The sequence below is a fragment of the Gracilinanus agilis genome, chromosome 4 (assembly GCF_016433145.1).
Source record: "Gracilinanus agilis isolate LMUSP501 chromosome 4, AgileGrace, whole genome shotgun sequence".
NCBI lineage: Eukaryota > Metazoa > Chordata > Mammalia > Didelphimorphia > Didelphidae > Gracilinanus > Gracilinanus agilis.
This window is the reverse complement of record NC_058133.1, coordinates 444,757,662-444,785,406: the sequence shown is the minus strand read 5'-3', so window position 1 is coordinate 444,785,406 and position 27,745 is coordinate 444,757,662. Positions and strand designations below refer to the sequence as shown.

Genomic DNA, 27,745 nt, shown 5'->3' with positions numbered 1-27,745 from the left:
CTACTGTATAATTATTTACATTTATTTTAAATTCTACCATACTGAGTCTGTGTCTTTGCAAGAAAAATAAAATTATGTACCTCATGTCAGGAAATGTTTGTGCTTTCTCTCTGAGGAAATAACTTACAGAGAAATATTAAAAATTTTTGATGCTCATTTTAAAAATTGATATCTCTTCCTAATTACTCACCCAATCTTTATACTCCAAATAGATGATGATACACTCCTGGAAAAAATAGTTAAGCAAAATGTTAGCAAGTTATCATGGCACAGCAGATAGAACACTGGAAATCTTTCCCCGCTGATAAATGGAAAAAGGATATGAAGTCAATTTTCAAAGAAATTAATCTATCAATAGCTCTGAAGATTAAAAAGTTCTCCAAATCATTAATTATTAGAAGACTTCAAATGATAAGATCCAATCTCATAGCTCTCAGATTTGCAAAAGTAACAAAAAGAAAAAAAAGAAAATGACAACTGTTGGTGGAGAAAACATGCCCAGTTATTCTGGAAAGCAATTTGGAACTTTGGCCCCAACATCACTAAACCATCCATATCCTTTGAAATAGCGATGCCATTATTAGGCTTATATATCAAGGAGATCAAAGAAAAGGGAAAAGAGACCTGGATGTACCAAAAAATTTATAACAGGACATTGGCACCTAACTGGAAACTAAGAAGGGGTCATCATATTGTTGTATATGAAAATAATGGAGTACTATATTGTGCCATAATATGATGAAAGTGATGGTTTCAGAGAAACCTGAGAAAACTTTTATGAACTGCTACCCAGTAAAGTGAGTAGAAAAAAATTATACAATAACAACAACATTGTAAAGATAACTTTTGGAAGAACTATGATCATTGCAGTCACTAATGACCAATTTCTTTGACTGCCTTCGACTGGGGTTGCTCTGGGGTTTGGGTCTTCACCTCTGGCTTGGGCAGAAGCTCTGAGCCTCACTCTGGGTTTAAACCAGCCTGGTGTTCGGTGGACTGCCTTACAGCGGAGCTTTGGGTCTCACTGCAGGCTTTGACATGCCAAGCACCATGGACTAGGACCTTCATTGCAGATTAGGGCTTGAAACTTCAAGTGGTGTCAGGTGCTCTGCTATTTTCTTTGGCCAGGGGTTCCAGGTCTCAAAGTTGATGTGCCCAGGTTCAGACTCAGTAGGTGGAAAATGGGGTGGGCAATGTGTACTCCTCCATGCATGATTTTACTTCTGTTTCTCTCTTACCCCCATGAAACAGACCTTCTCTTCCTACCTTTCAAGTTGTTTTCTGCAGGAGAGTTTCTTCGCTCAGTCCCTTTGTTCATTTTGTGACTCCTGTATTCATTCTGAGGTGTTATTTTAAGGTTGGTTCAAGAAGACTCTCAAAGAGGTTTCAACAATACATATTGCTACTCCACCATCTTGGTTCCTCTTTCTCCTCCTCTTTCTCCTCCTTCTCCTCCTCTTGCTCCTCATTTTTTTACAATCCATTTTGGTCCTTTCAAAGAAACTCTGCATTATAAGTATTTGCAGAATTGGTTGGTTATATTACTCCACAAGTGTCATGTTAAGTTAATATTAACAATAGTTTAATAGAGGAAAATGCAGAACTGTAAATCTATTTTGTATCTGGTGTCTTTTCAAAAGCCATGTAGGATGATTCACAAACCTTGAGTAGAAGGAACTCAACAATAAGAGAAGACATGCATAACAGTTTTTAATTCGTTAAGGTCTTTGCATACATTATCTTATTTCTTTCTTGTAGAATTAACTATTTTATAAAAACTTTATAAGAAGTACTATAGGGATTGCTTTCTATCTCTTACAGATGGGGAAATTGAGGTATAGAACAGTAAAATAACATGTTTAGAATCAAATAGCTAATAAATAGAAGAATGAGGATTTAAATGTAAGTTTTCTGACACCAAAATTTGTGTTCTTTCCTATGCAATAAAGTAGGATTGAGTTTTTTTCTTTTTTTTTATTTAAAATCCTTAACTTCTTTGTATTGACTTATAGGTGGAAGATTGACAAGGGTAGGCAATGGGGGTCAAGTGACTTGCCCAGGGTCACACAGTTGGGAAGTGTCTGAGGCCGGTTTGAACCTTGGACCTCCTGTCTCTAGGCCTGGCTCTCAATCCACTGAGCTACCCAGCTGCCCCCATAGGATTGAGTTTTAATTCAAGAAAGCACCTATCCTATGAATATTTTCATTAAATTTAGTGACTTTATACTACTGTAAAGAACTAACTAGAACATAAAATCTAATATGTAGTAATATTCAGATAAAAAAACATAGATTACATATTCACCTTAAAAACTTTCAACTAATTATTTTCTCAACTTTGGGCAAGATAAAAGTGAATATCAACTATCACACCAATGCAACTACCAACAATTTGGAAATAGGTCTTGATCAAGGACACATGACAAAACTAGTGGAAATGTGCATCGGCCATGGGTGGGGGGAGTGCGGGGGGTGAAGGGGAAAGTAGGAGCATGAATCATGTAACCATGTTAAAAATGAATATTAATAAATGTTTAAAAAAGTGAATATCAAGCTTGGCATCATATTAAATTGAAAAATTGGAAAAAATGCTTTTTAAAGATTCATTAGGCAAATTTGATTTAGTATTCCTGAAAAAAATGGTTTAAGAATGGAATTTTTCCAAATGAAAAATGGAAGATTACTTAAAGGTGTTTGTGATTGATAACTTTTTCCCTTTAATATCAACTTTCAATAGGAAAATGAGTTATATTTTTAGAAGTGGATTAATCTTTACATGTGTCTAAAATGTTCATTTAAATTTTCATTTTATAAATTTCATTTTAAACTTTAGATAATTTTGGATGAATTTTTTCTTAATGCAAAATGATCATTTTCTGTCATTTTCAAGCCATTGGATAGTTCATTGCCAAGAAGGTATATGCATTTAAAAAAGTATTTATTGTTTTAACTTATTTTTTTCAATTTTGAATCCCAAATTCTTTTCCTTCCAACCAACCCTACCAAACACACTGAAAAAGAATTTTTTATCATTTATATATGTGAAATCATGTAAAACATATTTCAATGTTAGCTATATCAAAACAAGAACAAAAATATATGTAAGGAACATTATGCTCCATTTTGTACTCTGAGTTTATTTGTTCTTTCACTGGAGGTAGATACAATTTTTTTATAATGAGTTTTCTGGCATTCGTCTTGGATCATTGCATTGATCAGAGTAGCTAAGTCTTTCAATGCTGGTCACCATTATATTCTTTTTTTTTTTGTTTTGGTTTTTTAAACATTTGTTAATATTTTTTTTTAGAAAAGTTAACATGGTTACATAATTCATGCTCTTACTTTCCCCTTTACCCCCCAAGTTCCCCCCCTCCCCATGGCTGCTGTGTATTTCCACTGGTTTTCAAATGTGTCATTGATCAAGACCTATTTCCAAATTGTTGATAGTTGCATTGGTGTGGTAGTTTTGAGTCTACATCCCCAATCATGTCCGCCTCAACCCATGTGTTCAAGCAGTTGTTTTTCTTCTGTTTCCACTCCTGTAGTTCTTCCTCTGAATGTGGGTAGTGTTCTTTTCCATAAGTCCCTCAGAATTGTACTGGGTCATTGCATTGCTGCTAGTACAGAAGTTCATTACATTTTATTTTACCACAGTGTATTGGTCTCTGTGTACAATGTTCTTCTGGCTCTACTCCTTTCGCTCTGCATCAATTCCTAGAGGTCTTTCCAGTTCACATGGAATTCCTCCAGTTTATTATTCCTTTGAGCACAATAGTATTCCATCACCAGCATATACCACTATTTGTTCAGCCATTCCCCAATTGAAGAGCATACACTTATTTTCCAGTTTTTTGTCACCACAAAAAGCGTGGCTATAAATATTTTTGTACAAGTCTGTTTATCTATGATCTCTTTGGGGTACAACCTCAACAATGGTATGGCTGGATGAAAGGTCAGGCATTCTTTTATAGCCCTTTGAGAATAGTTCCAAATTGCCAGCCAGAATGGTTGGATCAGTTCACAATTCCACCAGCAATGCATGTATATCCCAGTTTTGCTACATCCCTTCCAGCATTCATTACTCTCCCCTTCTTTCATTTTAGCCAATCTACTAGGTGTGAGGTGATACCTCAGAATATAAAGAGGGAAACTATAAATAAGTTAAGTAAACATGGAATAGTTTACTTGTCAGATCTCTGGGAAAGTAAAGATTTTAAAACCAAGCAAGAGTTAGAGAAAATTACAAAATGTAAAGTAAATGATTTTGATTATATCAAACTAAAAAGCTTTTGTACAAATAAAAACAATGTAGCCAAAATCAGAAAGGAAACAACAAATTGGGAAAAAATCTTTATAACAAAAAACTCTGACAGGGATCTAATTTCTTAAATATACAAGGGGTTAAACCAATTGTATAAAAAAATCAAGCCATTCCCCAATTGATAAATGGGCAAGAGACATCAATAGGCAATTTTCAGATAAAGAAATCAAAAGTATCAATAAGCACATGAGAAAGTGTTCTAAATCTCTAATAATTAGAGAAATGCAAATAAATCATCATTACATTCTTGCTGATATTGTACACAATGATTTCCTGGTTCTTCTCACTTCACCTTATATTAGTTCATACAAGACTTAGTATACTTTCCTGAAACTATTCTTCTCTACATTTCTTCTGGTACAATAGTACTCCATCACAATCATATGCCAGAACTTATTCAGCTATTCCCCAATTAATGAGGATCCTGTCAATTTCTAATGCTTTGTCACCACAAAAAGAGCTTCTATAATTTTTTTTACCATATAAGCCTTTTTTTCTTTGATTTTTTTGGAATAGAGACCTATTGTTATGTTGCTGAGTCCAAAGGTATGCACGGTTTTATGGCCTTTTTGAACATGGTTCCAAATTGTTCTCCAAAATTGTTGAACCAAGTCAAAACTCCACCAAAAGTTTGTTAATATACCTTTTTTTCTCTCATCCCTTCCCATATTAATATTTTTGATAGGTTTGAGGTGCTATCTCAGAATTGTTTCAATTTACGTTTTTCTAATCAAGAGTGATTTGGAGCATTTTTCTTTGATTATGCATAGTTTTGATTTCTTCTTTTGAAAGCTGCCTGTTTATATCCCTTGACCATGTATCAATTGGGGGAATAAATCTTATTTTTATAAATTTTACTTAGTTCTGTACATATTTAAGAGAAGATTTCTTAATCAGAAGAACTTCCTCCAAAAAGTTTTGATATTACTTTATTGTCTAGGACAGTGATGGGCAAAGTATGGCCTGTGGGCCAGATGTGGCCCTTGAAATGTTCTATCCCACCAGGTAACATTATCCTAATTTGACAAATACAATGAGTAGGATACAATAAAATGAAACTTCAAAAGAATTGCCTTAGAAACAGACTGACAGATGTGTATTTCCTTTCCTTTGGCCCCCTCTTCAAGAAGTTTTCCCATCATTGGTCTAAGAGATGTTTAAATTTTCTTCAGCTTTTCCAATTTTTTTGGACTTTAAAAAAATTGCCTCAGGCTCATTATCTCATGGAGTCAGTAGCTTCCAGTTGCCATTTCTAATTTTTATGGAATTATTTTCTTCAGTGAGTTTTCATACATCTCTTTCTACTTAGTCATTTATAGTTTTTAAGATGTTATTTTCTTTGGTATTTTTGAGTGCCTCTTATGAAACTTTTAATTTTCTTTTCATAATTTTCTTTTATTACTCTTGTTTCTTTTCCCAATTTTTTCCTTTATTACCCTTATCTCTTTTTTTTAACTTTTCCAGGAATTCTTTTTGTGCTTGGGTCCATTTACCAATTTTCTTTGAGACTTTGTTTTTAGGGGTTTTCACATTGTTGTCTTCTGAATTTATGCTTTGATATTCCCTGTCACCATAGTAGCTTTTCATGGTCAGTTATTTTCTTGTTGTTTGCTCATTTCAAGCCTATGTCTGGATTTTGGACTTTATGTTAGAGTTGGGCTCTCCCATCTTGGACTGAGAAACATTGTCCTAAGTTTAAGCCTTTTCTATTTGACTTTTTTTCAAAACTATTTCTGGGGATCTACAACATGTTTTTACTTCTAGGCAGGTGTGATCTGAAAAAGGATATTATCACTGCTTTCCTGGTCTGAGGTCTAGTCTTTTCTCACAAGGGTCCCTCTGCAGTTTCAAGTAATAATGCTCTCTTTTGCCCTCGAACTGTGACCAGGTTCTCAATTCTCCTACAGTTTCAAAAATATTCAATGCTTTTCTGTTTTGGTAGTGACTAGGGCTCCCTTTTGACCATTGAGGAGTGCTTCTCTTCTTCCTGGCGCTATATAATAACCCAGAAGTGCTTATGGGCAGTAGAGTTACCAATCTGTGTCAGCTGCACTCAGTGCCAGCAAAGGTCCCCTTTAATCTTTTTCTAACTAATTGTCTAAATATCATAAACCTCTGATCTAAGAGCTCCTGAAGGTGCTATTGCTGCAGCTATCACAGTTGCCTCCAGTACTTTCTACATCTGCTTCTGGCCAGCGGCTATCCAAGTGTCATCGACTTTTCTTGCTAACTTCCTAACTAGTCTTTGATGAAAAGATATCTAACTCTGACATTTTGTTGAATTTACTGCTCTAGAGTTTATTTTAAGATAATATTTTAAAATCGTTTGGAGGGAAATGCTGGAAAAATTTGTTCTCTAATCTGCTTTCTAGGTGTATGTGTTTAGATGTCAATATGTATTGAATATAGAAATTAGAATATTAATTGTTATTTTAAATCCAAGACACTCTATTGGTTTCTCTTTCATGTAAAATGATATTTCTAGTTTAGTTTACATGAAAAAAGTATCTGTTATTATTAAAAATTCTACCATTAAAAATATTCATTCTCTCTATCAAATTCCAGAACACTTATAAAAATTTCCATGACAACTATATCATAGGCCATTTGGTAACTGAGTTCAGTGTCAATTCTAATGAATCCTATCCAATTAAAATAGTGTGCATAAATTGAATAAATTCATAATCAATATTATTAATTATATTTGCAGATAGAAACATACAGATCCTTTTCCTTCAGAATGTTATAGGAATTAATGCCATGCTTTCATGTATTATAGGCCTGTCCAAAACTAGAAAATAATTTTGATGACATCAAGCACACAACTCTTGGTGAGCGAGGAGCTCTTCGAGAAGCAATGAGGTAAGTCTGGGTCACCATAGCAACAGTCACAGATGTGGTAAAGAAAAAGTCATTCTTCATTATTGGGGGAACAAATGAGTTCATTGCCACCATTCAGCTCTGTTCTCTAAGGTATTAATTTGTCAGTGGAGAGGCTTCCCTTGAGGCTCCACTTTGGTTTTGAAGCTGCATAAATGTTCAGCCTCACTGCACAGTAAAAAATGTAAATGTTTAATTTGTGACTTAAAATGCTTTAGGGGTGTCTTGTTTTATATTTATACTAAACTGTGTGAATGAATGAAAATATTGTTCATCTAAATTCTGCCTGTGTTGGAAGAATTGTATAATGGGGTTCTAAATGACTTGGTATGTCTTATTAATTTAGGTTTAATTTTTTAAAAATAGAGATCTGTGCATTTTAACTGGTAGGCTTAAATAGGATTATGCTCAAATACTAGAAAAACTTAAATTTTTCTCCTTATAAAATTATAATTTTTATCTAAGTTTAATAACATTTGTAGTTTTACTTATTTATACATATGGAATTTCACAATGGCAATGATGCATTTTCAGAGAAAAAAGTTTTAAAATAAGGTTATTTTATGGTGAATGTCATCACATTTCTTATGAACTTGGAAAATTTTCTAATAGATTTCAGTAAGCTATTTAAAAACATAATGGTTGATTAGACTCAAGAAGATAAGTGTATAAGGCAGTTTAAATGGGTTTGAAATAAAACTCATTACTCAACCTTAGAAAATAAAACAAAAATGATTCTTTTTTAAAAAAAGTTCTCTTCTTGAAATATTATACAATTATTTTCAAAATGGTTATAAATGCTTGTTTACCTTTATTTAATGTGAAGAATTGATATTGATTTTAAAAAGTACATCCTGCTTCCTAACCTTTTTTCTCTTTTAATGCTCTGAGGTTAAAGAAGAAATGTAAATTTAAAAAATAGAAGAAAGGATTATCTAACTGAATGCCCAGTGAAGTAGTTCAGCCTCTTTTCCTTTTAAGGCCTTACACAGTTACCATATACCTTAGTTTAGAAGCTGCCCTCGTTTAGTAACCTCCCTTTTACCATGCAAGCAGCAGGGGAAAGTAATTAAATTTAATAGAAGCTGCCCTCATTTTGAAGCCACTTCTATTTAAAACCACAGGGGGAGGTAATTAAATTTAATGGAAACAGTAGCTTCTACACAAAGATACATGGTACTTTCTATATAGATGATTATGATGTCACAAAAAGAGGAATAATATATTGCTTGTAGTAAGGAATTACCAGCTGGAGCAAGTGAACCTATTTTATTATTAATGTCTTTAGTAATAAAAAAAAAAGAAAAATATACCTGAATACAGAAATAAAATTGTATCTTTGAATGAGAGGCACATAAACATTTAGATAAAGTTTGCTAAAAAAAGCAAAGAATGTAAAATTAGCATAAGATGAAATTATAATGTGGCTTAATAAGAAAAAATATAAAATTTTATTTTTTAATATTCAAATTCCTATGTATTTGTAACCTTCACAGTCAAATTGAACAAACACATTTTATTATAAGGAAACCAGTCATCCTTTTTTTTATCTCCTAATGTCTCTATATCACCCACTTACAAATTCAGACACACAAAAGCTAAGGGGAATGCTGCCATTTAGGCTTTGAAAGGAAGAATTAAAGATCCCCCAAGAAAATGATTGTTGAGAAACATAATTTTTGGAAATGGATTTAAGTGAGAGAAGAATGAAGAAGGAAAATCAATAGAAGCAGGGCATATGGCATCTGGGGAAAAAATTCATGCACCCCAAGGGGTATGTAGGGATTAGTCTTTTTCATATTTCTTTATTTCTTTAACTATTTTAAAGCATTTTTCAAATTGTGTCAGGAGGTACCTTTTATCATCTTTCTCCAAATCGGTCCTATTATGGAAAAACTCCAACATCAGATCTGTAGTTAAATGATGGTTACAGCTGCCTCAGTTATTTTTATTACTGGCAAAAGCAGGGGTCCAGATAAGTCAAATTGGTAAACAATTAGACATCCTTAATATAATATGCAACTTTAAAATATATTGGATAATTGTTCAAATTATGTTTTTGTTTTATTAATTCCTAGTATTGCTGTTGATATGAGAATTTTCATGAACTATATAATAGATAAGAAGGCAAGGGATTAGAGGACATGTGGAATAGCAGGCAAAGCAATTTATAGAGCATTGGACTAGGAGTCAGGAAGATGAGTTCAAATCCTATCTTCCTACTTCGTACTTCTGAAATTTGCTATCTCTAGAACCCTGAGCAGACCATTTAATCTTATTTACAACAGTTTTTTTTAACTATAAAATGGATTTAACACTAATACCTGCCTCCCAAGATTATTTTGATGATCAAATGAGATAATTAAAAAATCTATTGAAATTAAAGTGCTTTATAAATCATCACCCTCATCACCACCACTCTTTAAATTGTCATTATCATCACCATCATCATCATCATTTCCAATATTCTCTATTAGCCAAATTCTGTGTAATGGAAAATTCAATGTGTTTATTATGCCAGTGACATCCCAACTTTTATATTCTTTGATTCTTGGGTTCTATTATTTAATATCCTGAAAAACTGTGTCTGAAAATTTCTTTGTATGGGTTTTTTTAATTGTGAAGGGTATTTCCACATAAAATTACAGGTATGGGCAAACAATAACTACAGTTGCTGCAGTAACAGCATCAAGAGAATGCACTTTTTAGGTGTTGGGTCTATGAATATAATTGTGTGATTTCAATTAGTGTATTCTGTAACACTGGAAATATTTACTAAGAAACACATATTGACTCTGCAAGGGAAAATGAAGAAAAGATTCTTACATCATTTGACAGTCACTTAAGGAGCATATGTTAATTGTCTGTCATTAACCAAGTACTATCCTAACCCAAATACAAATATTTTTTTTTAAAAAAATGCTTGCTTTAAAGGATTTTATTATCAAGGTGAAAAATTAATCTCTGTGACCTCCATATGTTTCTAACATACTCTTCCAAATCTAAGACTATATGATCAATAATTCTAATGCTACCAAAAAGGCTAATTAATGAACCATTAAATGGTGAATAAATAACCAATAATTGATTAACCTACATTAATTTTGAGTTCTTATGCCTATCAAAAAATAAGAAAAGAAATAGAAAAACATATTTAAAATAGAAAACAGAGTAAATGAAAATCCATGAAATATATGTGTTTATTCACAGTGTGAAGAAATTTCTTCTGCACTTATTGATACCTAATTGATTAATTGTCCATTATAATTGTCATTATTCTTCTTTGAAGCCCTGTAGGATCTTATATATTCTAGATATGATACTATGGGCATTTAAATATTTTCTAGTGGTATTGGCATATGTGAGAAAACATGTTAGGATTATGTATTAATCTGTTGCATCTATTTTAATGAAACTTAGTGATTAAAACCAAAGAAGTAAATGGACCAATTATGCTAAAAAGCAGTAGTCCCCAGATCTTTATAATGAACGCATTTTATTTCTCTTAAAGGTACTTAATAACTTTAGGGAGTGAGAGGACAATTATATGATCAAAGTAACAAGGGAAAGCAAGAGGAGAGTGAGATCATGTAAATCAAGAGAAATATATATATATATACATATATATATGTATATATATATAATGGTATCTTTAAATACAAAGGAGTCATTAAATCCTGGTGTTGAGTATGATAATCTTCCAGTTTGGCCAGGAGAGAGGGGATCTTGATGGTTTAGGAAGAGTTACCCTTCAATCCTGCAATATCAATCCTGTTGGACTTTCTGTATTCCTTGAATTCTTTGGTGAAGGTGGGTAGTGAAGAGAACCACATCTACAGATATTAAAATTAGCTACACAGGGTGAATGATTTTAGTTTGAAAATTCCAAACGGTTTTAGGAGATTCCCAAGAAGGGCTACTTTTTGATTCTTTTGCACAGCCATGGAGAGTAAAATGAGTTTAATTAATGGACATTTCCAGTTTGAAAATTGCAGATGAGAAGAAGGAAATTCCCAAGAATGAGTAGAATGAGAGATCAAGGAGCATCTTATAGCAGAGAAAGGCTTTGTAAAAAAAGACAAACAAAAAAAACCCAAAAGAATAGAACAATGCTGATGGGATTTTTTTTGTTCTAGCACAAGATAGAAGAAAAAAGTGAGTTAAATTTCTGACTCAAAGAATTGTATCACTGAATTTAGAATTTAAGTTCTTAATTTTTCATTTATTCATATATAGAAAAATCATAGCAACAACCATTAAATGATGATAATGATTTATACTTATGTGGTTCTTCAAGTTTTATAATTATTTTCCTTTATTTATTATTCCTATTTCCTAGATAAAGTTGAATGAGGCTCATTGATGTTAAGAAACACATCCTTGGACATAAAACTAGTAATTACTGAGAAATAATTCAAAGTCAGATCTCTAGATTCCAAGTTCATCTCTCTTTTTAATACCTTAAACTGCCTGGTATATTAAATGGGAAAAAGAAAATGATGATTCACTAGGAAAAGCAGAAAGAATTTTAATCTTTATTAGCAAAGGTACCTTGCATAAAAATGGATCCATCAGGGTGGTAGATCAGAGTGCTGAATTTGGAATAAGAAAGGTCTGGGTTCAAATCTTGATGATACTTACTAGTTGCATGATCATGGGCAAATCATTTGCCTTCCAAATTCCTCAGGTTCCTTGTTTCTAAAGTGAAGTCTACCTCCAAGTACTTTTCATCTTCAAACCTATGATCCAATAATACTCTCTATTGGCCTTTTAGGCTTTGAATGGAACTGGATTGTCAAAAACAAAAGAAAAACAACCCCTTGAAATGTTAAAACTTTAGAAAAAAACTGAAAGAAGAAAATATTTTCTAGTGAAAAAAATATATTCAAGTCATTGTGCGAAGGGTGAATTAACTAGATCTATCCACTCAGAGCTTTGATTTAGCCTCTGGCTGACCCTGTCGATGATTCAGGGTTCCTAGCACTAGATGGTGATATTGAGTTAAAGAGCTTAGGTCTCTTTAGGTATGTGCTATGTCTATGCTGAGTATTTTTTTTTCTTTTTAGACCTCTGTCTAATATTATATTTTCCAAGGCACAGTACTATATTCATGAATACACATATGTATATATACACATATACCCATGTCAAAAGATGACTTGCTAAAAACATATTTTTAGAAAATACAGAAATATAAAAGAAGTTAAAATTTCAGTTTTTAAAAGCTAAGAACTTTAATGTATTTTCTTTTCCTTAAGGAAATTGATTCTTTTTTTAAATTATTATTAAGGTTAGATCCTTTCTTGTGTCTATCCACTTGAATGCATAACCTTTTATCCATCTGTTTTGATACTTAGTCTCAGGAACCTTTCACTCTCTGGACCAGACTACTATCTATTTCAAACTCCCTTGCATTATCCCTTAATTGTGTTTTAATTTTAATTGTAAAAACATATCTCTTGCCTACTTCAATTTCTTAATCCCAATAAAACAGCTGAAGCTGGCATGTCAATCTTCAGATGAATACAGTCTGAGGCTGACCTAAGTTCAGAGATAAGAACTAATAATATTTTTAAAGTTTATATATCATTATGGAAATAAGAAAGAAAATTATATTTTCAATATCAAATATGCTAAAGAAAAGGAATAAAAAAGGACCTTTATATGTTCATGTATTCAGAGGTAATAGAAAAGGGTCCTGTATATTTGAGGGCAAAATTGATTAATTGTCAATAGATATCAATATTTTTAGCCATTGCCCTCTAGGATTTTGCTCTTTGCATAGAATCCAGAAAAATACTACAGACACCAACATTTTTTGTGATTGTGGTTAACCAAAGACAATATTTTAAGGAGTCATTCCCGCCTCTTGCATTAGCTTTTTTGAGGAACTAGAGATTTCTTTAGAAATGGACCAAATAAATATTTAAAAAGCAAGAGCTTCAAGATCAATATATTTTGTATAAGGATTTTTTTGTTTGGTATTAAGTCTGTTCAAATTCATTAGATTCAAAGAGACAAGTATTTTTTCAGTGCCTACTAAGTGTAAGACATTGGGATAAGCCCTGAAAATAAAAAAAAAAAAAGATGAAGTAAAAACACTTTTTTCACAAAGTACTTAAATTAGTGAAAACTGGTTTTTTGATGAAATCGTGGACTTTCATATCACAGAAGGTTCTTCTCCCTTGGGTCCATGTTACTTAAGTTCATCTGGGAGATATCTGGCTTTCAGGGTTCTGTAATAGTTATGCTCAATTATGCCCTTTGGAAACTATGTGTCATCATTTACACTTATGAGGAGTCATTTACTAATATTCTTCCTCACTGCTATAGCAATTGCTTTTTAAAGATAAAGAATTGTTATGGAAGAAATAGCTCCCTGAGTTCATATGGTCAGTGGCCACTGATAAATATATATATTTCCCACTATGCAGATATTATAGGGGATAAAAAAAGCAAAACCTAGATATTATTATTATGCTTGAGCATAGATTCAAACTTCAGAGAAAACCTAAACAATTATGATAATTCTAAGGTAGTTTCTTGTGGGAAAATTATATCAGAGTAATAGAGAAATAATCATTCACATTTTACAATCATGTCCATTCCTCAAAGACCATGAAAATGAAAGAGAAGGCAGATCCATAATCCCATACTTCCTTCAGTGTCATAAAAGTTGAACAAATTTAGTTAAATGGAGTCATATTCTCATCCATCCTCTAAGGAATCAAACTTCATCAAACAATTCATAAACTAAATCAGGCTACAGATAAACTACATTTAATGAATCCACAATTAGACTGATGGAAGAAGAGAATTTACATGTCACCTAGAAGGCAGTAACAGTTGAGATTCTTTCTCTGAATTCTTATCTAAAGAATTTTTAAGACTCTAGGTAAATTATTACATCCCTTAGGACAGGTTTTGGTCAGGTAAGGATAATATTAACCAAAGTTTGCAGGAGGAATAAAAAAAGAAATTTAAAAAATTCCCATAGTAGATAGAATCCATTCAAATATTTTGAAATATTTTAACACAATGCAATGATCCTGAAAAAATTCAATATTGGGCAAAATGTTGTTTTGTTCTGAACTTAAACAGTGAAAGACATGGGAAATGAGACAGAGAAAAATAGAGAGAATTTCTAAGCAGAACCCAAAAAGAGAATTCTATTTGAAACTTTGAATTTTCCTTTTGATCATTACCCTAATCCCTTTAGGACATAAGGAAAGAAGGTAATTACTTGAAGGAGCAGTTCTTTTCTGGGCTAATGTAGAGAAAAAAGAAAGAGAATTTGTTTAGTAATTGATAGTTAAAGAAAGATTGATAAGGTTTGTTTTTTTCAGATTTGTTTAGTCTTCAGACTGGGATCATTTTAAAATGCCTTCTTAATATTTCTAAATGGAGAAGGGAGTGGGAATTTATTGAGAAATAAGACTAGAAAGGAAGGTGAGTACTAGATTGTGGGAAGATTGAATGCTAAGCAAAGGAGTTTGTATTTTATTACAGAATTGACAGGGAATCAATCAATCAATATTTATTAAATGGCCATTCTTATTCTAGGCACTGTTTTAATTACTAGGGACACAAAAAAGAAGCAAAAAATGGCATTTAGCCTCAAGAAGCTTTCAATCTAAGGAGGAGACTATATAGAATCAAATGTATACAAAGCAAGTTATATACAGGATAAATAAGAAATAATTAAGAGATTTCATGTAGAAGATAAAATCTTATTTGGGACTTAAAGAAAGCTAGGGAGGTCAGTTGTCAGATTGGAGGAAGGAGAATGTTCCAGGATGGATGGATGGAGAGAAAATGCCTAAAGCTGAGAGATGTAGTTTCTTGTCCATGGGACAGTGAGGAGGCCAGTGTAATTATCATGAATCAGTAATCACTTCTGCATTTGTTTTGTGGAGATATCTTAATCTTGGTTGGGGAGGATTCTCATGGTGACACAGAGCTGCTGAGGATTACTCTGTCATCTTGGCTCCACCTGAGGAACTTCATGAATCAGTAATCAAGACACAAAGGTGATAATGGCCTGCAAGAAAATGGTGGCAATGAGGAACGGTAATATTTGAGAGATATTGCAAATATGAAGTCATCAGGCTTTAGCAATAGCATGAATCAAGGAGATGAGAAATAGTGAAAAATCTAGGAAGACTTCTAACGTAAGGGAATGGGGTCATGGTCTTGACTCTACGAAGTCAAAGTAGGAGGCAGGAAGATAGAGAAAATAATGTGGTCAAATCTGAGAGTTAGGAATATTCGTTTAGCAACTTTTTTGCTGGATGGGTTAAAGAAGAAATTTTCTGGGGGCAAAGAACCTGATTAATAGGCTATTGAAATAATTTAGTTGATAGGGGATAAAGAACTGTCTTAGGTATGTCTTCCAACACTGAATCATTCCCATTATCTTCCTTTTTTTGTTTCAATTATTGTGATGCTAAAGAAAGTATGAGAAAAGCATAAAACTGTACAGATAGGATCCTTTAAAAATTTATGTGATCTAATCTCAGTTGAACCCTCATTGTAGCAAGGTAGTCATTCTACTGCTACTTAATTGAACTACTCTATTCTCCATAATGACCATACTATCCTTTCTCATGTCTCCTGAAGCTTCCCATATCACCCTTCCCTTTAAACTCTTTTTTATAACCTTTACTTTCAATCTTAGAATTAATACTAGTTATTAGTTCCAAGGCAGAAGAGCAGTAAAGGCTAGGTCATTAGAGTAAGTGACTTACTTAGGGTTACACAGCTAGGAAGTGTCTAAATCCAGTACTTCCCATTCTAGACCTCCATCCACTTAGCCACATGGCAGTCTCCCTTGACCTCTTTACAAAGTATCTAGCCTCATACTTGAAGGCACTCGCTAGGTGTTCTCTCTTCACTCCTTTTCTTCTTTATCTCACATCACACCTTCCTCTTAGCTCCAGTTTCAAATGACCATTCCTTTCTCCAAAGTCAACCCCTTTAAATGCATATTTTCATCTCTAGAAGATTACCCTCACTATCATCCCTATTTATAATCTAATTTTTAATATCTTCCCAATTATTGGCTTCACTTGATCCAAATGTTGGTCCTAATAGTAGCATCCCATCTGTCTTCTCCACATCTCCAGTGAATTTGAGAAAACCGTCTACACTTGGTACCTCTACAATATGATTTCCAGCTTCAATTTTTTTTCCTGTCAGGTTTGTACCTAAAATACAGAGGACTGTCAAATTGAACTCCTTAACTGACCTATACATGTGACATTTCATATCCCAAACTTACACCTTTTTAGAGGTGATCCACCATGTCAGGAATTCTGTCCCACCTTATTCCCACCTAAGAGAAGCATCTCTAGATTTTTTTTCAGGGAATAGCTCAGATATTGCCTCCTACACAAGACTTTCTCTGATCCTGACAATTGTTAACATTCTCTCCTCTCTCTCTCTTAAATCACTTTGAATTAGATCTTATTTCTTTTGTGCTCATTTTCTTGTCTGTGTGTCATATTGTTCCAGGGAAATGCAAGCTTTTTAAGGCAAAGGAAGGTTTGGTGGTTTGTTTGGATTTTTTTTTTTTTGCCGTTTTTATCACCAGCAACGAGGAGAGGGGCTTGCATAAAACAGATGCTTCAAAATGTTTGTTAAATTGAATTATATTCACTATTCTCCCTCTATATATGCACACATTACAATATTATAATACATATATGTAAGTGTGTGTTATGTGCTTGGATACACATGAATATATATATGCAATATGCATATATAGACAATGGAACCTGGAATACTTTTTATTTCCATGTAATTTTGCTACTATCTCAGCTTTCCTTGTCTTTTAATGTACAAAGCAACCATAAGCAAATCTGGTTGCGTAATAGAATTTGTATGTGATAGAGATTAATTTAAACAATATTCATTCTAAATAATGCAAAGCACCAGTCTAAAAAGAAGTAGAGCCCTAGGAAAGAATTATATTGTTTACTCATGAAACCTGTTGTCATTTCATATTAAAAATGCAATGTTACTTACAGACAAACGAAAATAACATTGCAATGTGCCATTTTCATGGCAATTTGATACTATTTGAGGGATAATTTCAGCTTATAAAGGAAATGTATATTATTGGCCTGTGGGGTATCACTATTTCATTCTGTTTTGGAAAGAGGGGGGTAAAACAAATAGTACCACAGCTATTTCAACCGAAGATGAAATAAAATGGAAAATTACATTCTTACTTGGCATCAAAGTCTGTATTAAAGGTTTGTGAAGAAGAAATGTCTTTTGTTTTACTCCCAAAGAATATTACAAAGCTCCGTTGTTAACATAGAGTATGCCAATTATTTTTAGATACAGATTTTGAATGAGCAGCTAATAGTTAAAATTATTTAGGAGATAAAAAATTGGTACTGTGAGAATTAGTTTTAATTTTAAGTATCCATAATTGAAGTGCCACATTATGATTTTAATGTTATGGTAATCTTGTTAACATGCCGTTGTGTATATACTATCATATTTTAATGTAGTTGCAAAGCTTAAGTAAACTATAAACTAAATTGCTTTTTGAATCAAGCTTTTACAAGTGGAAAATTATTGGTTTACATGTTTTGAATACATATATTATAATCATATTTGGCATTTTCTACAACAATTTAAGAAGAACAATATTCTAGATTCATACATAATGCCTAATTGTGTTTTAAGAACATTAGTATCTTTTGTTAATGCCCATTCTTATTAATTAGGGCTCATTCCATTTTGTTCTCTGTGATTCTAACACATTTAAAATGTTTGCCTTGTCTTTGGGACATACACATTGAAGAAACAGATCTCCCAAATCTTACAGTCAGTGATCTGTCAGAGGTCTACAATTGTTTCTGTTTGACCAAACAACCCTTGCTTTTCACTTTGGTTCTAGGTGAACTATAGTTCACTTTGATGGCAGTTTTGGTTTTACAAAGAAAAAAAAATATATATTCTATGCTGTTTGATATCAAGGTTATCTCGTGAGATAAGGTAGCCTTTCTATCCCTGGCTTTGGCGATGACACTGCTGGGTATTAGAAGAATTTAAATCAGAAACGAGATCAACAAAAATCATTATTTGGTTAGGAGTCCTTAACCTTATCTCTGTTATCTACTCTTTGGTATGGAAACTGAGATGCTTTGGAGTTTCCACAATTGGCTTGACTAAGAAAATTATTTCTTTTTTCAATAAATATTTATTAAGCCCTTTCTATGTCATTAGGTTCCATGAAGAAGATACAAAGACAAAAATGAAACAATCTCAGTTTTCAAGGAGCTTTTAATTATATAGAATCTCCAACATCTAATGAGGCAATGGGAATCCCCCCCAATTGTTCCTGGATGCAATGATGGCAGGGTCTTTGGGGTCTTATTTATTGTTACTGATTCACTTTACCATTTGATCCTAAAAGTATTCAAATAGCTTCTAAAAATAGCTAATTTTGAACTCTGTAGAATCTAAAGTTTATTTGAAAGGGTTATATTAAAAATCAGAAAGTCTAGGTTTGAATCCCAACTCTGCCAGTTACCTTTGGATGCTACTCTTAGAGAATCAGTTTTAACTGGGTATCTGAAATCTTTCTGATCTAACATAAGCAATCCTGTGCATCCAATTCTCCCAAATTTCAGATATGCCTGAAGCTATGACCATTTGAATGTTTCAATAGCACATCAAAATCATGTCCCAGATTTTTTGAGCATATAGCCTTCTTCCTTTAGTGCTATCTACCTGATCTTCTTATGGACAGCAGTTCCTTTTAATGACAGCACCATGCATTTGATCTCTCATATTTGAAAACTCAGTGATGTACTTGACTTTTCCCTTTGTCATCACTCATGCCTTTTCTATAACCATGTTCTCTGGATTTTCCCTTTGTAATATTTCTCACATCTGTATCTTCCTCTTTATTCTCACTGACACTCAATTATATAGTCTGTCATCACAGTATTCCTAAATTATTGAGTTACTTTAAATCATTTATATATTATATATAATGTTATTATAAATACTTTATATAATTCCATATATATTCCTCCATAGGAACTGGAGCTATAAACAACTGTGTCATATGATATTTTGTTAAAGGAACTGGGAATGTTAGCCAGGAGATGAGAAGAATCAAGAAAAATGATAACTTTCCTTATATTTGAAAGGCTATAATGTGGGAGACCTTTTCTCTTTGGACCCAAAGATAGAATGAGGAGAAATGTTTGTGAATTTACAAAGAAGGTAAATTAGGCTTGATGTCAGGATACAGAAACAACAATTTCTTAACAATTAGAATTCTCTAAAAGTGGAATGGTCTTCCTTCATGTTGTCTTCTTGGAGATCTTCAAACAGAAATGAAAATGGTTTGTCAAGCATGTTATAGTGGAAGTTTTATTGAGTTTTTAATTGGAAAATGATGTCTCTTCTACTTTTCAGACTTTGATATGTTAATTATTTTATTTTATACCTGAGGAAATCTGAGCTTAAGAATGGTAATGATTTGACCAAAGTCACATAGATACTACATTCCAGAACTGAGAATTGAATCTATGCCTTGGTAAATGTTATTGCAACATCTTGCCTCGACTTTCCCCCGACAATACTAAATATTTCACATAAATGGCAAATTTATCTTTTTTGAAAACAAAGATTATTTCATTTCATTCTTTCACTCTGTCTTCTTATGTTTCTTTTTTACCTACTATGGAAAGTTTAAACTTCTCAATCTAGTATTCAAATCCATTCACAATTTTATGTCACACTCATCAATCTTAAGTATTTTTTCCAGGCAAACAAGGCTATTAGTTATTCTTTCCACATATTTCAGTTTTTTACCTACATACTTTTACTAATATTTTCCTTGCACCTCAAATGATTATTCTTACCTCAATCATATTGGTTTTTTCAACTTCTACCAATCAAAACCAAACCCACATACCACCTATTTCCAGGTTCCTAAGTGGTTCAGTATATAGAGCTTTAGACCTAGAGTTAAGAAGACTGGAGTGCAAATCCAGTCTCAGAAGTCTTTGCTGTGTGATGTTGGGCAAATTACATAGCCTCTGTGTGCCTCAATTTCCTCAACTACAAAATTGGGATAAAATAGTATCTACCTCCCCAGATTATGGTGAAGATCACATGATAAGATATCTGAAGATTCCTTAGCCAAATTCCCAGCATATAGTTGCTATTTAGTAAATGTTTATGCCCTTCCTTTTCCTTTTCTTAAAAATCTTGTTCCTTTAGTGAATCGGTTCCAATTGTTCTTCACAGAGCACTCTGATTACATATTTTATTTATTTCATAGTATCTTATAATACAGTTTTTGTCTGTTTTTCATCTCATTGCATGTGTATATGTATATGTACATATATAAGAGCATTTATAACCACTTTGCTACATTAAAGTTGTTATCTAATTTAAATCTATGTACTTGTTTTTTTCTTTTTATTTAGTTAATTAAAATAATTTTTCTTTAATTCCGCTCTAGAATATGCTGCTGAAGAAAATCCTCTACTTAATTTGGAAATTCCTAAATATATAGCTAACCTATTATTAATTATGATGTTTATGAAGATGTGAACTTAAAGTCTAGACCTCTGATTTCATAAGAAGGGGCAAAAGGAACTCTTCTGTGATAAAACTTACTCTGAATCATAATTTTGCATCTTTTATGCATCGCTCATAATGATGGAAAGGAAATTTCATCAAATCTATTTTGCAGCTACTTTTGTGTTAGGAAAAATATGTCCTGGGAGCAGGAAGAAACTATTATGTTTAATAGGTGATTTCTGCAGGTAAAGCCTTAATTCCTAAATAGATAACTCTATGGTAAAAGTTTAACTTCACAAAATGCATGGTTTGACAAAAATGTGAAATTTGTATGAGGTTAAGTCTGCTATATTTTGAAATTGTGTTAAAATTTTCCCTGGAAAGAAAATGAAAGTTTTTTTTTTCCCTTATGAATGTTTAGTAACTTTTATAGCCACAGAAACATGTTGGGTTAGACGATAAATGTTCAAGGCATAATTTTTGTCATACTTTAGCATAGTGATATGAATTTTAGGGGCATTATTTATTCATCTATGATAAACAATACCTTTTCATAGAAATTTAGCATATTCCTGATCTAGTTACCAGTTTCCTAGTCAGCAGAAAAGTTTGATTCCTTTTGTTACAGTGCCTATTCTAAACCTTGGGAGTAACTTCTGTTGTAGTTGCCATAATGATGACTTTGAAATCACAGATGTTTTAGTGACTTTATTTAATCATAATTAACTTTTCTTACAACTGGATATTTGTTATTCATTCACACAGGTGATATTTTCAGTCAACTTTTATCATGTTTCTGAATGAATTCTTTTGGCAATGTCTTCCTCTCTTTTCCAGAAATTTAGAGTAACTTCTTTCTTTAGATAGGAAATAAAATTTTGCCATAAGGTTAAATTACTCATCAGTATCATATTTGTCCTTGTCATCTTTTTTCTTCTTCTTTATTTCTTTACTTCATCCCTGTAGATGAGGTGTCTGCTTTCATATACTTAGAGAAATGCTTGAGACATTTCTCACCTAGGATTATAGGAACTGGATTGTAATTTACAATAGATAGAATTAAAAAAGACAATTTTGAAACTATTTGTTTTCCCATTTGAATAATGGTAAATAATGTTGCATTTGGGTAAGAAATTTCATGTTTTGTTAGGGATGCATATCATCAGGGTTTTTAAATCCCAAAATCAAGTTCTAAGTCAACAATTGCTTTAATCTAGAGAATAACCCCTATCAAAACCCCAAAATAATTTTTAAAGTTTGTTTGACCACATTCAGAATTTCCTTTGGAAACCTCAGAATAAAGCTTATGACCAGATGTTCATAGATGTGAGTAAAAGTGTCTCCCAGTTTCCTATAAGCATTCAAAGTAGCCATGCAAGCTGGGTATTCAGAGCAGCATTGATTTCTGTCCCCTGAAAATATAAAAAAGACATAAAGGATTGATAGTAGTCCATAAAATTGATGTAATTTGTGTCACTCTCCAGTGATTCCCACATTTCTTTCAAGAGTTTCATGACACTCCCAGACTATGTGTCACTTTGGGTTTGTAGTTTCTTCAGAAAAAAAAAAACAAACATCTGTGGTTTCTAGAGAGTTAACCAGCACTCCCTACCTTAGCCACCCCAGCTCTTAGCATTAACTTGAATGCCTTCATCTTCTTCAGGGATGACACAGGAGTACCTACAATTCTCTCTCTCTCTCTCTCTCTCCCTCTCTCTCTCTCTCTCTCTCTCTCTGTAGTTTTGGATATAGAATTTTATTTCTTTCTATATGATTAAAATATGAAAAATAACTTTAAGGAAGATACTAATTTACCTGAGAAAGTCACTTGAAATCTATTAAATTTCTTAATATTTAAATTGATTCTCCTTGCATATATTTGTATGTGTGTATATATATATAGTGTATGTGTATATTATTTTAGTGTAGGTGTATATGCACTTTAAAAATAATATCTTCCATTTATAGAGAGCTTACTATGTTTCAGGCATGATGCTAAATTCTATACATTTGTTGCTTCATTTAATCTTTGCAGTAACCCTGAGAAAAGGTGCTATTACTATCCCCATTATACATATGAGGAAACTGAGTCAAACATGGCTCTCTATCCAATGAGCTATCAAGCTGCAAGGAAACATTATCTAAAGCAATTTTTCTTTTAGAATTTCTGTCATGATTTCTCTTATTCCTAAGAGATAAAATAAAGTGTTGCCAGATAACTATTCATTGCATAGATTTTTGAAGAAGTTGTTGTGAATAAAGAGCTCTGCCTAGTTCACTTATTCTTTTTTTTAAACCTTTACCTTCATTCTTGGAATCAATACTGCGGATTGGTTCTAAGGCAGAAGAATGGTAAGGGCTAGGCAATGGGGCTTAACAGATTTGTGGGGGGCCACACAGCTAGGAAGTATCTGAGGTCAGATTTGAATCCAGGACCTCCTGTCTCTAGGCCTTGCTCAATCTACTGACCTACCCAGTTGCCCCTCTGTTTCACTTATTCTTAAAAAATCTTATGGGCAATCTCTGCTTGTATAATAAATGTAAACTAATCATTCTAGAACAATTTCAAATTATGAGATCATTTTAGATGTCTCCTAATTATATATAACTGAAAACATTTGAAAAGGAGATACTAGATTAGAAAAAAATGACATTTTAAAGTAATATGCTGAAGTAGGCTTAACTTCACTATTTCAATCACTTCCAAAGCCCTTTCTTTATGTTCTTGAATGTTCTCCAACCATTCAGATGAGGACTTAGGAAATATTTCTAAGGAATTCACTAACAAACAAATTTCAGGTAATAAACCACTTCAGACTTAACAGGATGGTGCTTGGACAAAAGATAATCTAGAACTAGGTGTGCTGGAAAGACTTACAATCCAGAATAAGTCTAGAATAGAACAACAAGAGAATGGCGAGTCCTATCATGTAAGAATTGATCGAAACAACTATAGATGTTTATCATAGAGAAGGGAAGACTTGGGCAATGGAAGCCATGATTGTTGCCTTCAAGCATTTGAAAAGTTGTTTTGAGGAAGAAAAAAACGGATTTCTTCTTCTTGGTCGCAAAGGATAGAACTAAGAGTAGAATATGGAAACTGTAGAAGCAAATTTAGTCTTTGTATCAGGAAAAAAAACAGCCACTTTTTAACATTTAGAGCTTTAGGCACTAGAAATTGCTATTTCAGGAGATTAAAGCTCACTGGAGGTTCTTCAGTGAATGATCAATAGTCAAGTGTGATAAAGGAGGATTGTTTTCTAGGTATGGGTTGAACTAGATGACCTTTTAGGTCCTTTTCAACTCTAAGCTTCTATGATTCTGTGATGAACCTCTTCGGATGTAGCCAGGATGATTCTCCAGGACCAAAGAAACACCACATAGCTAGTTTTGTGTGCCAAAGCTCCTGGTTCTGAAGGATGTGCCTGAGCTCATTATTTGCTTAACTAGTCTTAAAAAGACTTAGAGGCTTTGTCACCCTGGCCAAGTCACTTAACACTGTTTGTCTCATTTCCTCCTTTATAAATAAATTAGAGAAGGAAATGAAGAAATTTCCCAATCTCTTTGCCACAAAAAAAACCAAATGGAGGCATAGAGTTGGCCAGAACTAAAAAATGACAAAGACTTCAAAAAATATAGGGTCACTGTTTAACTCCGATGAGGCATTTAGGAAAGTACTAGAGTAGAGGAAATAGGACTTTAAAAGCAAGAATAAATCTCAGTGTTCCAAACAGCAACCATTTTTTCCCCATCTTTGTTAGCATGTATACTTCCTATTCCAATTAGCCTACCATCACCTTAACTAATGCAGGCTTATTGTCAGAGTAGTCAATTTTTGAATTGAAAGTTGGGGGAAAAATCAGTTCTGTTTGAAAACACAAAGTTTCCTTTTATAGCAAAGCTCAAATTGAGTGTTTTCTTGTTTTCCAATTGTGTTTATCTCTAGTGCTCTAAGAAGTGATTGCACTTGCTATATAGATTTACCATATAAATCAGCAAAAGCAGAAAAAAAGCCTCATGCACATCTTGATTGTAGTTTGGGTATTCAACAAGAGAGAGTATTTTAAAAGATGTACAGCTTTAACACTAGACTTTCTTCCCACCACCCCCCCAGCCTCATCTTTATAGTCATATAATGGAATAAAGCCTCAAGTCTAGAGGGTGATGAACTATTCAAATAATATGTATAATTTAGTGTTTTCATCTGGGGGTGTTATTTTATTTTTTTAGTTAAGAAGAATAAATCAGAAAAAAATCAGCTTGACTCCTCTTACATTAATCTCTTTTTTGAGGTTGGAAAATATAATTATTTTCCTAGAATGATTCTTACAACACTCTTTTAAAATAAAGAACATTTTTATAATGCCAGGTAACCAAACAGCAGGCACAGTATCTGATTAGCAGTTAAAAATGTCCATTGAATTTAGAAGATTTCAAATAATTGGAACCTTGAAAGCTATCCAAGAAATCTGATGTTCCCACAATTAATTAAAGAGTCTAGTATATGATAATTTGAATGTTCATAGTGCTTTAATGTTTGCAAAACACTTTATTCATGTGAACCTTACTACAGCCTTGTGAGCTATGTGATTACAGGCATTATTGACCTCATTTACAGATAAGCAAACTGAGGCTTTTAAAAGTTATTTGAATTATTTGCTCTTGGTCACTTAGATAATAATGATCAGGAATAGTGTTTGTCCCTAAATCTTTCTGATTCGAAATTTAACATGCTTTCTATACCAACCTCCCTCTAGGCATGCTACAGACTAGGATACTATAGTCATAAACAGATATTATAATAATGTAATTATTATTAGTCATTTTATGCTTCATAGTGACTTAAATACAATTTTACTTTCATATTATTATTTATAAGCCTATTAAACAATATAAAAGTAATCAAATAGATAAGAAGAAATAAACACATTTACTCTTTCAATATTACTAGATTTCAATATACCAAATAAAATAACATGTATCATTTATATAGTTTTTAAAAGTCTTCAAAGTATTATACAAGAATTATCTTACTTGATCCCTAATTAAGTCCATATATGATATCCTAAGGAGTAAATCTCACTAGATTTTAGAAGTTTTGAGAGCAGCTACTTTTTCTTGGATGAGTAAAGAAAGGAAGGGAAAGTCTTTAGAAGGAATAAGTAGAGTATGGAACAACAGGTCATCTATTTAAAATCAGGACTCATTATTGTATTAGGAATAAAATGAAGGTAAAAAAAAACACTCAAATCTTCACCTTTCTTTGTTTCATCAAAATCGAGGAAGACATTTGACTTTAAAATAACACCATAGAATTCATTTTCATATACCTTATTGGAATCCCAAATAATTCAAATTGTTCTCAATTGAACAAGCATTTACTAAGCCCCTGCTCTGTGCAACACGCCAAGCGTTTGAGAATACAAGCTTAAAAATGAAAAAGTAGGTGATGAATAAAATATTTAAAAAAAAGAAAAAATGGAAAAGTCCCTTCTCTAAAAGAGTTTTGGGGGGAATGGTGGAGGGGATATAGAAAATGTAAACGTTTACCCTATCGAAACATGACTCAGAGAAGGAAAATGTAATAACTAGAGTCATCAGGAAAAGCTTCATAAGCAGTCTAATCTTGCCTGAGTTAAAAGAAAGATGAGATATGATTCTCAAAAGGCAAAGGTGAAGAGGAGAATCAGGAGATGGAAGTCAAATTCAGTGGGCAAAAAAAAAAAAAGTAAGACACTGAGTGGGTGGTAGAAACAAACGAATTAGAAGCAAACTATTACAAATCTAGATGATGGAATTAGTCTGCAAAGATCTTAAAATGACAAAAAAGAATATCAAAATATCAGTTGGGTATAGAAACCTTATTTTAAAAAAAAGAAAATATGTATAGCATAGACATGCAAGTTACCCAACCTATATTTGGATTAGTAGATAAGGTCTCTAGAAAGGGGTTGGAACTTTTTGGATTCTATGGGTAACCTTGAAGGGTTGAAAATGATTTCTTTAGAACTAGATAGAGATTTTCCTCCTTTATCTCATTGTTATGTTTCCCCCATTATCTATCAGTTACTATTAGTTAGCTTCTAAAATTTATTCTTTTTTATTATTCTTTAAATTTTTTCTATGTTACAGCTCAGTACAATTTTCAAAAAACATTTTCTGACCTTTTGTATTCCATGTTCTCCTTCCAAAAAAATAGATATTCTTTAAGAATATGATTTGGTGACCGAACCCACTGATTTTTGTAAAACAGGGGTGTCTTAGACTTTTGCTTTTCTCCTCCACTAGTCTTTTTATTTGTTTTTATTGGGCACTTGCACTCTACAATTGTTTCCCTTGGTTGTTTCTTAGCTTGGTAAGACGATTTTGTCTGGGATCTTTGGGATCTCACATTTGTGGCAACTGTGTTACATTAATAAAGGAAGATTTCTAACTGGCTATGAGAAGGTGGATCTATGTTTGGTAAATGACAAACGTGAATGAAGGAGCTAGGCACACTGTAGTAATAGATATGAAGGATGCTGAGAACTACATAGAGTCAGAGAGCTGATTCCTAGAGTGGAGATTCAATGCCTCTGTCCAAGGGCAGATACCACAATTCAGGAGTGGGGTATCAGAAAGTTAACTATTTGATTTAAACTCCTTCCCTAGAACTAAAGTGTTTTTGCATTTCCTATCATTTTCATGGTCCTTATATGCCCTAGTGGTCAAACTGAAATTTACTGGTTTATCTTGTGTCACTCTTGATTCCATGGCTTTCAGGTTTATTTTGCTCATTTTTTTTCTTCTCATGATCCCAGTGTAATATTAAATTTGACAATACACATGGATCTATCTCATTTGTTTTTTATTGTTTCAGTGAATACTGAAATCCGGCAGAGGCATTACTTGTTTCAGTAAAATGTTTTTACTATGTGACTTTGTACTAATTAATTTGAAACATTTTTCAATCTCAAAAATGTATTGAAAGCACATCCTCTGAAA

At 32.6% G+C, this 27,745-nt stretch overlaps 1 protein-coding gene across 1 annotated transcript in view; it reads left to right on the top strand.

The window, feature by feature from the left end:
• DPYD (dihydropyrimidine dehydrogenase) overlaps positions 1-27,745 on the top strand; it is a 974,103-nt gene that overhangs the window by 102,690 nt on the left and 843,668 nt on the right. The window contains exon 3 of the mRNA XM_044672105.1: positions 7,101-7,183. Coding sequence (XP_044528040.1) covers positions 7,101-7,183 — 83 coding nt within the window. The remainder of the gene's footprint in view (positions 1-7,100; positions 7,184-27,745) is intronic.